The 21,021-nt window shown below is 40.0% G+C and overlaps 1 protein-coding gene across 1 annotated transcript in view; it reads left to right on the top strand.

Moving 5' to 3' along the window:
- Positions 1 to 21,021, top strand: part of chordc1a (cysteine and histidine-rich domain (CHORD) containing 1a) — a 43,789-nt gene that overhangs the window by 7,664 nt on the left and 15,104 nt on the right. Inside the window, exons 3-8 of the mRNA XM_072577778.1 lie at positions 4,828 to 4,884; positions 12,108 to 12,256; positions 13,080 to 13,183; positions 15,509 to 15,567; positions 17,058 to 17,128; positions 20,050 to 20,155. Of these exons, the coding sequence (XP_072433879.1) occupies positions 4,828 to 4,884; positions 12,108 to 12,256; positions 13,080 to 13,183; positions 15,509 to 15,567; positions 17,058 to 17,128; positions 20,050 to 20,155 (546 nt within the window). The remainder of the gene's footprint in view (positions 1 to 4,827; positions 4,885 to 12,107; positions 12,257 to 13,079; positions 13,184 to 15,508; positions 15,568 to 17,057; positions 17,129 to 20,049; positions 20,156 to 21,021) is intronic.

The following is a 21,021-nucleotide window of genomic DNA, read 5'->3' as shown; positions in this document are numbered from 1 at the left end:
AGCATTGCCAATTCACCTGACCTGCACATCTTTGGACTGTGGGAGGAAACCGGAGCACCCGGAGGAAACCCACACAGACACTGGGAGAATGTGTGGAGTTTGCACAGTCAGTCGCCTGAGTCAGGAATTGAACCCGGGTCTCTGGCGCTGTGAGGCAGCAGTGCTAACCACTGTGCCGCCCAGCATGTGGTAGATAGACTAGGGATTTCTAAGATGTCTCAGGACTATGGTGCATCTCTTATTGGAGCAAATGTTGTTATGTGCCTCTCAAAGGTCAGTTGGTTTTGTTTTTGTGTCCAGGCAGCAGCGTACTTGTTTTCTGGAATGTCACTATGCAGAAACCAGTAAGCCTTTTGTCCACACCATTACTGTTTCCAGTTTGTTTTGGATTTCCAGCCCCACTTGCTCACAACAGTGAAATTCTGCAAGGACTCAGTTATCCTACTTTTTTGATTAAAGAATGGCACTTATTATTTGAAATGCTATCTGTTTTTTGGATTTGGAACTCAAAAACTATGGTCTTGATTTGATCCGGTTTATCTCCTGATCGGGGATCGGCATGTCATAATGTTAAGTTCATTTTTTTTGAGATTCTTATACACTGGATGCAACTGCAAATATGCCAACTTCGTTGAACAACCACATTTTATGAAGCTAAAAAGTCATGCTTATGAAACATGTTGAGAGATCACACTGAACAAAGGAAACAGTTCTTCCTTTATCTAATTCTTGTGATGCCCACAAGACAACCCCCAGCCACTCCCTCACAGTCACATGCCATTCATGACACAATGCAGTGACCTAATCATCTACAGAAACAATGTAAGTAATCTCTTAATGGTCAAATCTGTTCCACGTGATTGCTTTTAACTACAGGAGTAGTCAAAATGCCAACTGCAATATTCTTGTTGATTTTGAATAGGATGATGATGCAAATGTAAATGGCTGTGAATGGGAAGGGATAGGAATGTAAATTCCTTACAATCTGCCTGTAAGTTAGAGGCATCTCACCCTAGCCTCGGGACATCCAATTTCCTGCAGGTCAACGAGCAAATTAACTCCTTAATATCACGATAATGCAGCTATCACATGCTGTGTTAGTTGAGAGTTCCAAAATGTCCTGCTCTGTTTTATTTAACAGCACTCTTAAAGTAGCTCCACGTTACTGCTGAGGGATCTTGGGCTATTCTGATATTCTTGTAACTGGTGTCTGTTAGTATTTGCAATGGTTGGCTTGGAGCCTTGACTCATCAGTCCACAGCCATATTCAAGCCAGATTCTCTGAAAAGTGACTAAATTCTTTTACCTGTCTGGAATCTCCCTTGTCCCCAGAATTGCTGTATCGAAGTGGAATTCACCGAATAATTAGGTGTTGGTTTACTTCAGGGCTATGTTTGCACACTGATGTTTGCAATAAGGAAGCTAGGTGACTGATTCTGTTTTGGTAAAGCTTGATGGAGGATGCCATACAACATACAAGAAGAGGAAAGTGGCTTTTGTCTTTTTTCTCCTTGCCCACAAAGGGAAAAATGATTGAAAAATACAGGCTACTCTTCCCCCTCCACCTCTTACATGCTCCCATTCTTTCATCTGTGCCCTTTGATCCATTGTCCACTATGCCACTGTGGACTAATGGAACTGAACCACTTTGGATTGCAGTTTTGTTGTAGGAAATGCAAGACTGTGTTACAGGGAGTGGAGCGATAACGTTCAGCAAACTGTGCAGTATCAATAGCTTGTCTCAGGATTTTGGCCTGTGCATTACAGAGTTGATGCAAATTCATTTTTTAAAAAGAGTGTACTCTTCAGCAAATTGCTTTTCAGACTGTTGTGTGGATGAATTCTGTGTAATATATTAATTTTAAGAATCCCATTACAATTCTGGTTTCCTTCCTATCGAAATGATGATGTGAAACTTGAAAGGGTTCAGAAAAGATTGACAAGGTTGTTGCCAGGGTTGGAGGATTTGAGCTATAGGGAGAGGCTGAACAGGCTGGGGCTATTTTCCCTGGAGCGTCAGAGGCTGAGGGGTGACCTTATAGAGGTTTACAAAATTATGAGGGGCATAGATAGGATAAATAGACAAAGTCTTTTCCCTGGGGTCGTGGGAGTCCAGAACTAGAGGGCATAGGTTTAGGGTGAGCGCAGAAAGATATTATAGAGACCTAAGGGGCAACTTTTTCACAGAGGGTGGTACGTGTATGGAATGAGCTGCCAGAGGAAATGGTGGAGGCTGGTACAATTGCAACATTTAAAAGGCATTTGGATGGGTATATGAATGGGAAGGGTTTGGAGGGATATGTTCCGGGTGCTACCAGGTGAGACTAGATTGGGTTGGGATATCTGGTCGACATGGACGGGTTGGACCGAAGGGTCTGTTTCCATGCTGTACATTTCTATGACTCTATTGTAAATGGCAATAGGTAGAACAGGTAATGAATGAAGTAGTATAAAAAAAATTCTCATGACCTTGCACAGAGGACATCTTCTCACCTAGCTATGTTACCTGTCTTGACCTCTACCATAGCCTCACATAGTCGTAGCAGCTTTGTAGCTCTGTGCTCATCCAGGGAGGAGGTGTAAGTTTCCCTAAAGGAGGGAATTCTCCACCTGATTTCAAATGCTCCCTCACTTGTGTCATCTTACACTGTAATGAAAGAAGCAAAGAAATGTGATAGTGCACATTTTGTTAACACAAATTCACTAACAAATTCATTGACGAACTGGGGACACTGTTTCAAAAGTGCAAACGTTTAACACGTGTGTTGGCTGTAACACGATTACATCGCCAACACTTTAAGCGCTTTATCTATAATCTGGGATGACACAAGAACGCAACCATCATGTTATAGGAGGACTACCTGGACTTGCAATTCATACTGTGATGGATTGAATTATTGCAAGGGTTTGTTTATGATTTTAACTGGTTGCAATGAGACCACATTAATGAGGCTGTAATGGGTACTTTCACAAGTACATAACTGATCATAAGTAAGTTATATGGTCTGTTGGCTTTCGTTAACGGGGGATTGAGTTTAAGAGCCATGAGATTTTGCTGCAGGTCTATAAATCCCTGGTTAGACCACACCCAGATTGTTAAGTCCAGTTCTGGATGCTTCATAATAGGAAGGATGTAGATGCTTTAGAGAGGGTGCAGACAAGATGCTGCCTGGATTGGAGGGCATGTCTTATGAAGAGGGGTTGAGTGAGCTAGAGCTTTTCACGTTAGAGAGAAGAAGGAATAGAGGTGTACAAGGTAATGCGAAGCATAGATAGAGTAGATAGCAACAGACTTTTCTCCAGGGCGAAAATTGCTATCACAACGGGTCATAATTTTAAGATGATTGGAGGAAAGTATTGGTGGAGATGTCAGAGGTAGGTTCTCTACGCAGAGCGTGTTGGGTGCATGGAATGCACTGCCAGCAGTGGTAGTAGAGTCAGGGACATTTAAGCGACTGCTGGACAAGCACATAGACGGCAATAAATTGAGGGTTGTGTAGGTTAGGTTGATCTTAGATGAAGATAAATGCTCAGCACAACATCGTGGACTAAAGGGCCTGTACTGTACTATACTGTTCTATGTTCTAATTATGTTAGAGCTTTGAATGTGGGCCCAGAACTTCTGATTGGTATTGGATTTGTTCCAATTGATGCAAATTGTAGCATAAACTACCCACTACGTGCCCCAGGTTGTTTACAGTTAGTCTTCTAATGTTGACAGTTTTTTTGATGCCGCCTTCATTTTAAAATGAGGGTAGACCAGGGCAAGGGAGACAAAACTATGGCAGCAGAGGAGCTGGGAACACCACTTACGTGCAACTGTAGATAACAAAATAAATTTAAACTGCATATTAATTAAAATTCTGTGGCATTTTTTAGATACTAAATAGTTTTTTTTTGCTCTTAAACATTTAATGTTGTTATCGCTGACTAATTGTAAGTAATATTTTGAAATTTCTACAGAGGTTTAATGGTTTGTTCTTAGTTTTTGCCATTGATTTTATTTTTTTAACGTGCAGTATTTTGTATTCCTTAATGAATTCTAGTGATTAAATACTGGTTAAATAAGCAGACAGAACTGTAAAGTCTACAACAGAATTGCTGACATTTTCAGAGGGTCCCAGATACTGTGTAAATTGCTCTTCAGAAGTTTAAACTTCTTGGGTAATTCATGTGGGAGAAAGTGAGGATTGCAGATGCTGGAGATCAGAGCTGAAAATGCGTTGCTGGAAAAGCGCAGCAGGTAAGGCAGCATCCAAGGAGCAGGAGAATTGACGTTTCGGGCATGAGCCCTTCTGGAATCCTGAAGAAGGACTTGTGCCCGAAATGTCAATTCTCCTGCTCCTTGGATGCTGCCTGACCTGTTGCGCTTTTCCAGCAACACATTTTCAGCGCTAATTCATGTGGGGTCAGGTATATGACGACTTTCACATGGTTCATACTGCTGCAATGTCTGTCCTCCTTTTGAAAGATCTTTGGAGGTACGCATAGTGGCAAGAATGAAATAAAAATGAATGTGGATCTCATTTTTGAAATATTTAGTATTATTGATAATTGATCAGCAATTCTTATTTTAGAAATTATTCTGCCTTGTAACTGCAATTAAATTTAAAAGAACAGGATCAGTGTGACTCGATATGGCAAAGATGGCAGGTGGATGGGAAGGGGTGCTTCAATAAAACAGCTACTCAATATTTGATAAACATCTACCATTGTTATATAAAAAGTAGTGATAATTACTGAAATATTTTAAAAGGTACATCTAACATAATAACAATGTCAGAAATACTTCATTATGTAATTTACAAGCTTTTATTTGTTTTTTAGGGATGGTCTTGCTGCAAGAGGCGCACAACAGATTTTTCAGATTTCTTGAATATTCCGGTAAGATTACATTTAAGTGTAGTTGAGATACTGGTTTGCAGCTTGATTTAAAGTCAATTACTTCTTGAACCTGTGACAGGTTTGAAGTATGATACTGACAAATGTTTGTGTGGCAAAATATTGTGATGATGTGTTCATTTTCTAACAAGTGGAACTAAAAGTTGCAAATACTATTTTTGACAGGAAATCTGGTCCCAGTTTATAGCTTAGCACAACTAAGTAAATTGGTATGGTATAAACTCCTGATTGCATTTTATTTAATAGCTTTTATTTATTTTCCTCCTGATTCTTGAGAGCTTGCATTGGGAACACTAAAAAAAATTCAAACCTACTGGATGCTTTATGTTCAATAGACCTCCCTTTCTCCACAGTAAATGTCCACCCTGCAATACAGTTCAGCAGTAAATTTGGTTAAATGTGATTTTTCCTTTCTCAAAAACCATGTGACGCTTCCCAATTATTTTCAGCTTTTTCTAAGTGCACAGCTATAACTTTTTAAATGCTTAATTCTTAAATCTTCCTCATGAGAAACCCCCACTATTACTATCATGGGGGTTACCATTGACAGACAACTCAAGCGAACTTGTCATATATAGTGATGACAAGAGCAAGTCAGAGGCTTGGAATCCTGCAGTGAGTAACTTCCATCCTAACTCCCCAAAGTCTATCAGTAATTAAACAACCTCTACAGTGCAGATAGGCCCATCAAGTCTGCCCCAACTCTCTGAAGAGCTTCCAACCAGACCTGCCCTATCCAGGGCAGCTGGGAATGGGCAATAAATGCTAGACAGCCAGCGATTCCCAAGCCCCACAAGTGAATTTTTAAAATAAAAAGGAAAGGTATCAGACTTTCAAGAAGGATAGGAGGCTAAGTAAAGGTGGTTAAGGTAATATTGTTCATCAAAGGTGACTTTGGTGTAATTAGTTTTGTTTCAGGAAAGGTCTGTTTCCATGCTGCGTGACTCTGACTCTGAAATGCCAAACAGTTATAGGTCAAATAGTCTTTCTTCGATGATGGGCAAACCGTTAGAATAAATCCTGAAAGATTGGATAAACTGTCACTTAAAAAGGCATGGATCAGAGAGATATTCAGCATGTTCTATTAAGGGAAGATCATGCCTTACAAATTTGAATTCTTTGAGGAAGGCAACGAGTATCAGTGAGGCTAGTGCAGTGGATGTATCTATTTGGAGAAAGGCATTTGACAAGGTCCCATATGGCAGAATAGTAAAAAAAAAACGTAAAAGTCAACAGGTCACAGGATAATATGTCAAATTACATCAAGTTGGCTTAGTAACTTTAAAAAAAGGACAATGGGTGTTGGAAGATATTAAACAAAACACACTTTATTCTAACACCACAATTAAAATATAAACAAAAATAAGAATTTGTATAACTTTAACTCTACTATTGTTAATTATTTCAGTATAGTTTACCACTCATCAATTAATCCAATGTGGCAAAGTTCCATAAGCAGCCTTTCAGCAAACAGATTTCCTCACATGCAGTCTCCAGTCCAGAAGAAAGGAATACTGAAATAATGAATCTATTAGCAGAGAAAGAACTCAGACTTCCAGCTGCAGTAGTCAGAGCTATATCTAGCAGCTTCAACAGTCAAAAACCCAGACTTCAACTGGAAGCAATATTAAAACCCTGAATCTGGGTGAGCCTGATTCCACCCACTCAGGCTTCCTTTGTCTAATTTAAGAAAAAAAAACACTTGGAGCTCCAAGCTGTATATCCACTGCTTTTGAAGCAGATATTCTGGCACACTGGCAACACCTTTCTGCATGAGAACCAACACACAACAAATCCTTCTTAAAGGCACAAGACCATCATATGGGTCTAGTGAAATTAACACTATGTTGGCACCTCACCATGTATGCCAGTTCACTTATAGAACATAGAACATTACATCGCGCTACAGGCCCTTTGGCCCTTGATGTTGCGCCGACCTGTCATACCAATCTGAAGCCCATCTGACCTACACTGTTCCATGTATGTCCATATGCTTGTCCAATTCCACTAGCCCAGCTTTTTATGCACACATATTTGCTCTCAAGTGTAAAATATTAGTCTTCAATTGAGTCTTCTCCTTTCGGAATCTGGTTATTCTGTTGTTAACTCAGGAATTCACGGACCATGTGCAAGTTACAAACAAAACACACTTTTTTGCAATTAAGCCAGCGAGTGATCAGTAGGCAGTAATCCAGAGTATCAATCATGCATGCTAATAAAAGATTGCTAAATCTTAGTAAAGGGACAGCATTATTTATATCATTTAGAATGCATTATTATCTTGTTTTCTCTATTTCTTACCATATAATATTTCTTTATTAATTAGGTTGTTATCAGATAATTAATAAATTTAGTATTGTTAAACAGGCTGCTGATGTGCTTTTATTTGCATCACTGCACATGCGCCAGATAATTAATGCTTTCAGTATAGTTTTACATAAGTTAAACAAAAGCGATTTATGTAGCATTATTTGTATCAGTTATAGATTAACACCTATGTTACACCTGTCAGCCTGTTAGCCACCTGTCATGAGAAAGAGACAAATGCTAGCCTTTGCCAAAATTCGTACATTCCTTATTCCATTCCCATGGTCACCAAGCTTAGCCACTTTAAAAATAAAGTTATTACAAAATGGAGACTTGCAAAATGGTGGATTTTTAGCTATTATTTCTCCAGTACTTTATTGCTATCATTGTGACAACTGCTGCGTACAGGTACCTTTTATTCTGAGGTCTTAAATTAATCCTGTCATATTACACAATACCGAGTCTAATGTAACCTGCTGTCTAGTTGTTTCCAGGGACAGAGTTTCTGCTCTATGAAACTCTTAAAAGTTTCTATAAACTCCTAAACATGCTACTGCCACCCTCCTGATTTTTCTACTTTATACGAAGATTGAAGAAGCCATAATTATTGCTGACTCTTTGTCACAGGCACCCAGTGTGATGTTGTATATACTTTGATCTTGGTGGTTATTGTTTGGGGGCCTTTAGGCTATTTATGTTGCTTTTTTTATTAATTTATTCGCTTCCCTGATTTTATACTGTGTTAACCTTAAGAACAGAATTGACCAGACACTCACCACAAAATTAGCTCCTTTCCTCGGAGTTGAGCAAGAACCTGTTCCTACAGTTAGGAATGGTAGAAAAGCTAAACAAAAGGAAACAAATATCTTCCTCCCCATTCACCTAACTACCTCTCACCAAGCTCCAAATTTGCTCTCAATTTTTTGGACTAATCATTTCTCTGTACAAGGGGAGCTATTTGCAGAATTGTCATTAGAGGAGTAGACAGCATGGGCAAGACAGCTTTTCTTCTAATCACAGATACTGCATAGAATCCTTGCACCAGATTGGGAAAATTTGTATCCTGACTGTGCATTAAACATCTGCTATTAATTTCTCAAGCCTCTTCAGGCAGGTTGGCTTCCCCAACCATAATTGCTGGGAACTTCTTTTGCATTCATTGGCACATAATAAATTTGCATTAACATCTCAGCCCACTACAGTTTTGCTCAAAAGTACAAATTTGGTTAGCCAGAAATAGCAGCCATGTCTGTTCACAAACCCAATTATATATACCAGGCATGTTCCCAGCAGCATCAACTTCTTCCTTCAAGCTCTGAGTACAAACATCTTCACTAACCTGGCACCCCCAGGACAGAAAGCCATTTCTTATGCACCCACTTGTGATGTTAGAGCTGAAGCCTATCCTTTGTGACTAGTTCATGAAAAATCTGCCATCTTCTCCTCAAATACTTAGAATTCTAACTAAAGACTGAGCATTTCAATACCTGTCCAAGTGAGCAGCCCCACACCGGCTGATTCCAGTAAACCTAACTGTGCCAGGCAAGCAGGGCCCAATATAAAGGGAGGATTAACTGAAAAATTGGGTTGAGTGAAAAGGTAGGGAATGAACATAAGGTTTATGATTGTGGGAGGTACTGGAGGGATCCAAGGGAACGAATCCTACTGCAGGAGGAGAAGTAACATTCATATAGGGCCATGAAAGCAAAGAATCTTAGGAGCTGGATGTTAAGAGGAGGGAGCACAATGGGGTAAATTGGTGTGCTAGGAGGAAGAACAGCATTGTGACTGAATGAGAGGAATTGTGAGGATGAGGCTAAGTATGGGAATCTCAATGGGAGGAGTTGAGAGAAAAGCAGGAATATTTAGGGAGCTGGTGAACGGGTCATTGAACAAAGTAGGAGATTAAAGAAAGATAGAGAGATGAAAAGGCTATCAAAAGTTAGTTTGGGAGGGGCTGTTGGGGGGGGGGGGAGAAGTATGCTTTGAGAGATTAACTTTGATTTTAATTCTTTCATGACCACTATCTTCTGCCACATTGTTTTCTAAATGAAGGTTTTTAAGAATGCAGAAGAGAGGGGACCCAAATCTGTTTGCACCTTTTAGTGCAGCTAGCACACATCCAAAAGAAGCTATCGGATCTAAAAGTCCCAATGGCTACTGCATGAGCCGTCCCTTCCTTCAGGCTGTTGAAGTGAACTTGTATAATCGCGACAAATAAATGATGATTAAGGTCTAAAAATTGCATAGTCAGAAGTCACACGACATCAGGTTATAGTCCAACAGATTCATTTTGAAATCATAAGCAGCAGCGCTCTGAAAGCTTCATCAAGTGAAGCTTGTGATTGCAAAGAAACTTGGTGTCGTGTGACTTCTGATTTTGACATCCAGTCCTACACTAGCACCTCCATATTATAAAAATTGCAAATATAAGGACCAGGAGCAAGCGGAGACTATTCAAACTAGAGCCTGCTCCACCATTCAATATGATAATGGCTGGTCTCACCTTGGCCTCAACTGCATTTTCCTGCCTGTTCCCCAAAGCCCTTTAGCCCATTACTAATTAATAATCTGTCTATTCCATCTCAAATTTATTGTATCCTGGCATCCACTGCACTCTGGAGTAGTGAATTCCATAGATTGGAGTGAAAAATCATTCTTCTTAGTTTTAAAACTATGACCTGTCGAGATTGACCCACAAGGAGAAATGTTCGCTCCGTGTCTACTCTGTCAATTCTCTTTAGCATTGTCTGTACCTTAATTTGATCTCATCCTTCTAATCTCTGGCAAATTTAGGCCTAAACTGCTCAAACCTTTCATCTCTGGAATTATTCTAATGATCTACCTCCTGTACAGTTACATAATTCCTCAAGTGCTGATGGCCAAAACTGTCCACAGTACTCCAGATGCAGTGTCATCGATGCCTTGAGCAATTGCTTCAGTACTCCCTACTTTTATACTCTGTTCTTTTCGTGAAAAATTACATGTTTATTAAGTGCTGAACTTGAAAACTTCCTTCCTGTGACCTATGACAAGGACAACCACAACTCCACTACACCAAAGTATTTTGAAGTTTCTCTCCATTTAGATAATTTGACTTTTTTATTCTTGCAGCCACATTGAATCACATTAAATTTATAATAACTATTTCTATACTATTTCCATTCGTTCATTAATCTTTCTCAGGTAGGGATCTGCGATTCACCAGTGGTGATGATAAAGGTTTGGGATTGGAAGGGTATGGGAAGTTAATGCACATTCATCTGTAGAGAACCATTCGCTGGCCTGTGCATGTGTGTATTAACAACTTGGGGATGAAACTTAAGCAGGTTGAACTTTACAATGAGTAAGAACTGCATTGCAAAGAGTAATAAATGGCCAATAAATTTACATTGTGTTATTTGACAAATGCCCGCAAAGAATGTTCAGATAAATCACAATATCTTACACATAGTCGCAACAGGAAAGAGCAGAACCAGTTGTGGAGGTTGCACCTCTCCATGCACAAATGGCAACAGGGTAAGCTTTCACTGAAGACAGGACCAGCCTGATAAAGACCTAGAGTTACTTCAACTCTGACAAGATTGCCTAATGGAAAGTGTGCATCTCAATTCTTGCATTTTCTTCAGAGAGGAATAGTAATTCCATACTGGCTGTAAGGAGCACCAAATTCAACAGCTGTCATTGATAACTTTCAAAAGATGAAGGAAGAAAACAAGGGAAGAAGCAAAGAACAAGGACAGCAGAATTAGAGACATGAAGCTTAGGGGAATGCAACTGTGGGTGAGCAAGCAGAGGGGAACCAGGGCCTCCACCTATGTTATCCAGTGTACAGGGCATACATAGGTGTTCCTGTAGCCTCCAACTCTATGCAGGAATGTGTAGAAGGATCTTTATAGCTAGAGAAGCTGTCATTGTATCTGCCACCACATGCAGACAGATCTGCAACTCAGCTTGGGAAGAAGCACAATGACTGTGGGTTTGAATACCATAATAGAATTGAGTTTCCTTGCTACTGGTACCTTTACAGAGGTGAACTGGGGACTTGGTTTGGCATCTTCTATTTGGAAGTCCACAAATACATTTTGTGAGGTTCCAGATGCCATTTAAAGGAAAACAGTTGCTAGTGCAGTCACCATGGACCCAGGCAGCCAAGCTAAGATTTGCAGCAATTTCTGGTTTCTCTTAGCAACTTCTAGTTTCTCTTCAAGTCGCTGTTGACTGCACCGTGTGGCATTCAGAGCTCCATTGCATCATTCAGTCAGGTTCCTCAACAAGAAACTTCATTTCCTCGATGATGAACATATTTGTAACTGCAGACAACAATTCCTGAAGTCATGCACACTATCCAGGGTACTGTCACAACTGCTAGGTTCTTTGAATGCTCCCCACTCAAAACAAACAGCATATAGGTGAAGTGGAATCTGACAGCAGCTAGACTTGAATTCTCAACTTTGCATGAAGGTTGTGGACTTCAGAAATAGTCAGTTGCTATGCATAAGCCTTACTGCCCTCATAGGAATGCCTGATTCATAATGTTGAAACTTCATACAGCTATGTCTGTTATACATCGGTGTAAAGGGAACAAAGAAATGTGTAATTCCATTGGCATAAACTAATCTTTATTTTGATTTCTGTAAATGATTTTTAAAAATGAACTTGCACGTCAGAGTATTCTTTAGTGTGAATGGCTGATCAGACAACTCCCGTTTTCCTTGATGCTCAAGATTTCCTATAGACTGAGATACAATTAATGTTATAATATGGGAAGTCCATAAAACTAGCTGTCTCTCATCGGGCAGCCCCAACCCTTTGTCACCTAAAATCTGAGCTAACATTTTGAAGGAAACCAAATTTTATGCTTGAAAGCCAGATTTCTATATTGATTTTTCTTTTAGGGTTGTACTAAAGGAAGGCATTCCAATGAAAAGCCTCCTGACCCTGTCAAACCTGAAGTGAAGATCCCATCAGAACCAGAGCTGAAACCAAAGAGTAATGAATATGTTATGCAGAGCCGAAGACCAGTTGAAGCAATTATAATGCCAAGGTAAACTTAGTATATAAAACAGAAAGAAGTGAGACGTTTGTTGTAGTTTGAGAAATGTGCCTTTACTCAAAGTCATGATTGAAGGTCAAATCATTGGGAGGTTTTGAAATCTGTTATGGAGATCGGTTTTGTTTTATTCGTTAAAGTTTGTGCTCTTTTTCAAAATACATTAGACATGTTTTGTATGAATATCCGTTCTGTGGACAAGTCTTTGCTTCTTATGAACTGAAACTTCTGTGCCAAAATTTCTTGTAAAACATTGAGTGAATATGTATTGCATATGGCATGGAGTTTTTATTGTTATTTCTCCAAATTGACATAAAATACAGAGTCAATGGACTTTAGGAGTTAAACTAATTTAATGACTTAATGCACCCTAAAGTTGCCTTCTACATGGCTAGATGTTGCTCACTCCTAATTGTTTTAATCTGTATCTATAATGGATTATTGATATTTACTCAGCTTCCAAAATAGAAGAAATCATCCATATGCTTTCCATGTATCCTTGTGATAACTATCTCTGTTGATCTTGGTCTCACAATCTATATCAGGATCTGGCTGTAAAATATAAGTAATGGAGATTTTTATAATTTTTTTTGACTTGCGTTTGAAACTGTAGGTTGAACCTGTTACATCTTGACAGGTCACTGTCTTTTGTCCTTTAGTGTTGCACGTATGCTTGGGTAAGCTTGCTGTGGGTTTTGCTTTGAAAAAAAAAGTAGATATGGAGGCAGATGAACCAAATCTATTTTTAAAAAGAAAAAAATAAATGGACATGTGTGACAATCCAAAAAATGATTTGAATATTATTTTCTCCTAATAGCCCAGATGCCCCTTTAGTAAGATTGGAACAAAAGGTTTCTTCGTCATTGAAGCAAGCACTAGAAAAACTCAAGTTAACTGCTGACAATGGACCCAGAAAGGAAGGTGAATAGTTTTGGACATTCAAGCTGCAGTACTTAGTTTAAAGATATTCTTAATGCTTTTGTTTTTAATTGTACTGTAGATAGTTAAAAGATTTTTAATTGTGATTAATGCTGATAAAGATCTTAGAAAAGGAATTTAATTAGAGTTTATTTGTTCCATAAAGACACAACTTGCTGGTAATATTCTCATATAAACTAGTTCTTATTTTTAATTTATAATTCTTTTAGTGAGCAGAATTAAGTCCAAAGATGTGCAGGTCAGGTGAATTGGCCATGCTAAATTGCCCATAGTGTTAGGTGCATTAGTCAGAGGGAAATGGGTCTGGGTGGGTTACTCTTCAGAGGGTCGGTGTGGACTTGTTGGGCCGAAGGGCCTGTTTCCACACTGTAGGGAATCTAATCTAATTTAATCAGCCTTTTATTCATATTATAAGAAGCAAGAGGGTATCTAGAGAAAGGGTTGTTCATTAAAAGATAAGAAAGAAAGCTGTGTGTCAAAGATGAGAAAATGGTGAAATTCTCAAAGATTACTTTGCATCAGTGTTCACTGAGGAGAGGGACATGATGAATGTTGAGATTAGAGTTAGAAGTTTGTTTACTCTGGATCACGTTGACATAAGGAGGGAAGATGTAGGCTAAAGGATATTCAGGTGGACAAATCCCCAGGACTGGATGGGATCTAGAATGCTGAGGGAGGAGGGAGAGGAAATAGCTGGGGCCTGACAGATATCTTTGTAGTATCCTTAAACACAGGTGAAGTGCTGGAGGACTGGAGAGTTGCTCATGTTATCCGCCTGTACAAGAAGGGTAGTGGGGATATTCCAGGTAACTACAGACCAGTGAGTCTGACGTCACTGGTGGGGAATTGCTGGAGAAGGTGCTGAGGGATAAAATCTATTTATATTTGAAAAGAAATGGGCTTATCAGTGATTGGCAACATGGTTTTGTGTGGGGGAGAATGTGCCTTACCAACCTAATAGAGTTCTTTGAGGAAATGACCAAGCTGATAGATGAAGGAAGGGCTGTAGATGTCATATACACTGACTTCAGTAAGGTGCTTGATAAGGTTCCCCATGCTAAGCTAATGGAGAAAGTGAATTCACATGGTGTGCAATGTGTTCTAGCTAGATGAATAAAGAACTGGTTGAGAAGGAGTAGTAATTGAAGGGATTTTCTTGAAATGGAGAAAGGTGACCAGTGGTGTTCTACAGAGATCAGTACTGGGGCCACTAATGTTTGTCATATACATAAATGATCTGGAAGAGGGTATTGTTGGTCTGATCAGTAAGTTTGCAGATGGCACGAAGATTGGTGGAGTAGCAGGAAGCATAGGGGACTGTCAAAGAATACAGGAGAATATAGATAGACTGGAGAGTTGGGCAGAGAAATGGCAGATGGAGTTCAATCCAGGCAAATGGGAGGTCTAATTCTAGAGCGAACTATATTGTAAATGGAAGAGTTGGGAAAAGTGTGTTCAGGTCCATTGTACCCTGAAGCTGGCTGCACAGGTAGATAGAGTGGTCAAGATGGCATATGGTATGCTTGCCTTCATCGAATGGGGTATTGAGTATAAGAGCTGGCAGGTTATGTTAAAATTGTATAAGACTTTGGTTCAGACGCATTTAGAATTCTGTGTACAGTTCTGGTCACTACATTACCAAAAGGACGTGGATACTTTGGAGAGGGTGCAGAGAAGGTTTAAGAGGATGTTGCCTGGTATGGAAGGTACTAGCTATGAAGAGAGGTTGATGAGGTTAGGATTGTTTCCATTAGAGCAGAAGAGATTGAGGGGGGACCTGATTGTGGTCTGCAAAATCATAAAGGGTATAAATAGGGTGGATAAAAATGTTTTTTTTCCCCAGGATGAGGGATTCAATAATGAGAGGTCACACGTTCAAGGTGAGGGGTGAAAAGTTTAAGGGGGATACACATGGCAAGTACTTTACACAGAAGGTGGTAGGTGCCTGGAATGTGTTGCCAGCAGAGATAGTAGAGGCAGGCACGGTAGATTCATTTAAGGTGCATCTGGACAAATGCATGAGTATTTGGAGAGCAGAGGAATAAAGATGCTTAGGAATTGCGCAATAGGTTTAGACAGTAGATTTGCATCGGCTCAGGCTTGGAGGGCTGAAGGGCCTGCTCCTGGGCTGAAAATTTTCTTTGTTCTAATTCATTGTCTAATGTTTAGATGAAAGGTATGAGTGGTTGTGTTTTTGAAAATCTCAGTCTGGAAGTGCCAAGGTGAATTTAAAAATTTGTAACTTTCCCCACACACTCCCTGATATTGTATAGTTGTTTACTAAAAGCAAAATTCTGTCTTTTATAGAAGAGGATAGTAATGAAGTAAAGGTTGGGACCAGATGTAAAAATGCAGGTTGTAACAAGGTAAGCAATTGAAAAAGAGCTAAGCCCTATTGTTATAACTTACTTTCTTTTAATATGTCACTTCTTTTGATAAAAAGGGGCAGTCAAGAAAGGTGTGTTTGAAAATAATAAAAGGAGGCTAGGTCCCTATTAAATAAGCTAGACAGCAGCTAAATTTCTATGTATGTGTTTGTCTAACTATGATAAGTTGTATCCTCTAAAGGAATTTGTTGTTTCCTAACGAATATCTAAAACAGATTTGATTTCATATTAGATGCTTAGCCTTCTTTGGTACTGCAAATTAGACATCAGAAAATGAGCAATGCAGTTGGTGGAAAGAAAGAAAAAGGGTATGGTGTGCAAATAAAGTTCAGTCTTCAAAATCATGCAGTCATAAATAATTTGGGAATTGGTCAGAAAATATCTTCTGGAGAGTCAACACTAACTTGCTACAGTATTGGTTTTGATGGGAGGACACAAGCGGCATAGCAAGTTTAATTGCGTTCTCTCCATTACAGAAATTTATAAAACCGGATAGAAATTGTACACTGATATAAGCTTTCCTATTATGGACGAGGAATGATTACATTCTGATAGAGAATCACTTTTTATTTCTGCAAGATCGGCTGTAAAAATCAAAATATTTCCTGTAGTTTTATAGTAATACAAAAGATTTGTTTGTTTTGACATTGGGGATTTTCTGAAAGACAGTAATAGGGTGTTTGACCTTTAGGACAGGCATACATTTAGAAGCCATATGTAGATTATTTATTCAAGCAGTATGCCTTTTGTTCTATTTGAATCAAGCAAGATTTTCTACTATATTAACTTGTTTATCACTGATAAATGCACAATAAATAACTGAATAATAAAATTGCTCCATTCTTTAAGCCATGTGAAGAAATGATGCTCTGTGTCTAGTAAATTATAGTTGAGCTAGTTGCACACTAATGGAGGAAAGCATCTTTCTCAAAATGATTGTAGTTAAAAGCTTTTACTTATTAGTCATATTTATTGATAATGGGAAGGAGGAGAAAGCTATCCTTCATTATCTTAAATTTTACTTAATAAGTACAATATTTCTCAGTTTTATGGAGAGAATATATTTAACATGGAGCTGTCTGCAGCCATTTTCAATCCACTTGTTTTTACACAAGATATTTTTGTTGAAGATTTCTTTTACTATCATAATTTAGAAGAAGAATAGATGAATTTGTAACAACATTGTTCCAGCCAAAAAGCAGTGTCTGTTTTACATTTTGTTTAAGATATATTGCTTTTGAAATGTCCTGGAACAGGGTAACAAATGTAGTTTTGAATTATGACACTTAAGTGCAAATCGTTACATTGTTAATTTGCTGTTTAGTCTTTGTTATTGGAAAACCTAGTATTCTAATAGTCAAAACTGGTGCAGAAGAATAAGATTTCAAATATATTGAATTATCTTACTAACCCAATTTACAATCTTTTCTGATTTATCTTTAAATTTTGCCCTTATACACCTATTGAAGACGTTTGTAGATGCAGACAGCAATGAAGAGGTATGTGTTTATCACTCAGGAGTGCCCATTTTCCATGAAGGGTATGTATAGTTTATCTTTGCTGCGTTCCAAGACAATAATATGTAGGGACTATAATTTTTCTCCTTGACTGATAAGGAAGATAAAAGAATTTCTTGGAGTAGCATAAACCTTATATTGTTACAGCGCAGAAACCTCATTAGAATTTACATTTTTGGGAATAGTTTTACCTTGTCATATATACCGAGATATAAGATCTTGTGGATGCTATGCAACCTATGGCACAGCAATCGGGAGGTACAGTGTGTCCAGAAATGCTTTCCTGCATCTCCCTCAGATCGGAAAACAAGTGTTTTTGTTATATTTTTTCCATTTTCTTTATTGAATATCTATTTGTATAGCTAGATATTTGAATATAGATATTTGTATATCATCTTGTCTATTTCAGTGAATTTCTTTTTACATCAGTCATAATATATTCCACTGTAATGTACAGGAACTCATTTGTAGGGTTGATGGATAATAAATGCTGGCTTTACCAGCAATGCACACTTCCAGCTCAAATGAATACTTTTAAATAAATATCATTATATTACATACTAAAATAGCCAGTAAACATGCAAATCATTTCAATGATACAAATAGCTTCGTGGGCTGGTGGAGTAAGTGGTGCTCAAGATTTGAATGGGTAAAATATATATGGATGTTAAGGATCTTGTGAAAATTCACTAGAAAACACTGCTTACTGGCATTCTGTAACTGCGAGGATTAGTTAGCTCATTTGGATGGATAGCTGATTTGAGATGCAGAGTGACAGCAATAAGTTGGGTTCAATTCCTGTACTGGCACAAGTCACTTTGAAGGTCCTGCCTTCTCAACTTCACCAGTCACTTGTATGGTGACCTGTAGCTTAAAATCTCCACAGCTGTCTCATTTGAGTGAGTGAGCAGCCCTATGCAACTGGCAGGTTCACATTATATATAGGAGAAAGTGAGGACTGCAGATGCTGGAGATCAGAGCTGAAAATGTGTTGCTGGAAAAGCGCAGCAGCTCAGGCAGCATCCAAAGAGCAGGAGAATCAATGTTTCGGGCATGAGCCCTTCTTCAGGAATGAGGAAAGTGTGTCCAGCAGGCTAAGATAAAAAGGTAGGGAGGAGGGACTTGGGGGAGGGGCATTGGGAATGCAATAGGTGGAGGGAGGTCAAGGTGAGGGAGATAGGCCGGAGAGGTCAGGAAGAAGATTACAGGTTAGGAAGGCAGTGCTGAGTTTGAGGGATTTGACTAAGACAAGGTGGGGGTAGGTGGGGGAGGGGAAATGAGGAAACTGGAGAAATCTGAGTTCATCCCTTGTGGTTGGAGGGTTCCCAGGCGGAAGATGAGGCGCTCTTCCTCCAACCGTCATGTTGCCATGGTCTGGTGATGGATGTCCCAGAGGTGTTCTCTGAAACATTCCGCAATTAGGCGGCCTGTCTCCCCAATACAGAGCAGGCCACATTGGGTGCAGTGGATGCAATAGATGATGTGTGTGGAGGTGCAGGTGAATTTATGGCGGAACGTTTCCGGGAACACCTCTGGGACACCCGGACCAACCAACACAACCATCCCGTAGCCCAACACTTCAACTCCCCCTCCCACTCCACCAAGGACATACAGGTCCTTGGACGACTCCATCACTAGACCATGGCAACACGACGGTTGGAGGAAGAGCGCCTCATCTTCCACCTGGGAACCCTCCAACCACAAGGGATGAACTCCGATTTCTCCATTTTCCTCATTTCCCCTTCCCCCACCTTGTCTCAGTCAAATCCCTCTAACTCAGCACCGCCTTCCTAACCTGTAATCTTCTTCCTGACCACTCCGCCCCCACCCCACTCCGGCCTATCACCCTCACCTTGACCTCCCTCCACCTATCGCATTCCGAACGTCCCTCCCCCAAGGCCCTCCTCCCTACCTTTTATCTTAGCCTGCTGGACACACTGCCCTCATTCCTGAAGAAGGGCTTATGTCGATTCTCCTGTTCCTTGGATGCGGCCTGACCTACTGCGCTTTTCCAGCAACACATTTTCAGCTCAAATTATATATAACTGTACTGATGTTTTGCATTCTTTCTTGACTGATGAAATTGTGCTCCTGGTATGCAATTAATCATTTTATAGAGGAACCTTGATTATCTGAAATCAAGGCAGGCTGTATTTCATTCGGATAATTGATTATTCGGTTAATTGATTCAATGCTCCTCCTCTGAGGATCAGAGTTTTCTGAAGTTTCCTTTCTCCTCCCTCTGCATGCTGTGCTCCCTCTGTGTGTCTCGGGGTTTGTTTCTGAGCAGCGACACACTTGTGTGTAAGGGACCTACAGCATTGACTGACACACACACACACCACAAACACACACACTCCGTGCAGTGGGAGTGCCTCAGCGAGCCTTTGCTCAGTCTGCCCCCCGGTCAGGACATTAGGCGGTAGCACACTGCACGCGAGCTTCCGTCCGGCCCTGCCCCTGTTCAACCCCCCAACCCAGTCCACAAACACCCCACCACCCCTGCCAGCTCGACTGGACACCAGCAGTAAGACTGCACTTGTCTTTTGGGGGGTGGGGAGGGGGTGGCTTCTCCAGATGGTACACGCGCGCACAACCTTTTAAGTTCCACCTTTGCCCAGTGTTGGAAAGATTATTTGGGGAAGGGGGATTTAAGAATACACCCCTGTGTAGAACTCCAGGGAAAGTGTGGGAGGGAGGGTAGGCAGTCAGTCATTTGGAGACAGTGCCTGGGTGCCCATCGATGTTTTTGGCAGTATTTCAGTAAGCGGAGTTCGTTTTTAATCATTGTAAAGAAAAAGGCGCGATCACTGTTGGAAACACCTCTTTGATGTAATGTTTCAGTTGGGTCCTCGAGATCGCCTTCGGATAATCCGATATTCGTATAATTGATATTCAGTTAATAGAGGTTCCTCAGTAAATGTTTGTTTAATTTTTTCTCCAGGATGAAATACTGGAGCTGCTGTAAGAGAAAAACTTCTGATTTCAGTTCTTTCATGGCCCAAGGGGGCTGTACACAAGGCATGCATATGTGGACCAAAGCAACTGCTGTAAGTCTAACAATTTATTTCCTCTTGGTGTCGCTTGAAAACATTTCTTTATCCAACACTATAAATCGCTTTATCTATAAAAGTAAAATATATAAAGATCTTCTCACTATTACAGTGAGAGACTCATGAGGATGGCGAGGGCACAGAATGTACTCTGGCTGAGGAACATCAAAGTTCATTGCAAATAGTGACTCAGTGTTGCCCCAACTGACCAGGCTGAAAGTTCTAATGGTCACAGCTATTTGGGCATGCAGCAACTGCTGAGGGAACTAACAAGACAAAAAAAAATGTATTTGACTCCATCCTTATCCAGATTACTGTAAGAGATTCACATGTCCATAACCATATTGGTAAGCATGACCACTATACAGTCCTTGGGGAGATGAACACCAACATCCACACTGAGGAAATAGTACTACTATTCTGCTGAATGGGATAAATTTTAAACCAATCTAGCAATTCGAGGCACGTGCACTGCACAATCAGAATCAGAAAAATTCTGTTTAACAAGGAGCAGCAGCAGGCTTTTCTAAAATATCAAACTGGAGAAGATACACACAGGAGTACTCCCCTGCAAAGCAGCATAATATAGCCAAAGTGATTTCTAATATCGGTGGATGAGGTCTGGGTTCTGCCACATATAATGCTGCTACTCACTGAAGAATCTGCAACCAGAAATGCCACGTAGGTGGTCTGTGTCAATGGTACAGTGCGGTTCCATCGTTTACTGGAACGTTAGAGGCGGAGGCTGAGACTTAGAGGTTTATAAAATCATGATTGGCTTGGATAGGGTGAATAGCCAAGGTCTTTTTCCTAGGGTGGGGTGTCCAAAACTAGAGGGCATAGATTGAAGGTGAGAGGGGAAA

This window comes from Chiloscyllium punctatum, chromosome 9 (genome assembly GCF_047496795.1).
Source record: "Chiloscyllium punctatum isolate Juve2018m chromosome 9, sChiPun1.3, whole genome shotgun sequence".
Taxonomy (NCBI): domain Eukaryota; kingdom Metazoa; phylum Chordata; class Chondrichthyes; order Orectolobiformes; family Hemiscylliidae; genus Chiloscyllium; species Chiloscyllium punctatum.
The sequence above is the reverse complement of the archived record's forward strand: the minus strand, read 5'-3'. Positions and strand labels throughout refer to the sequence as shown.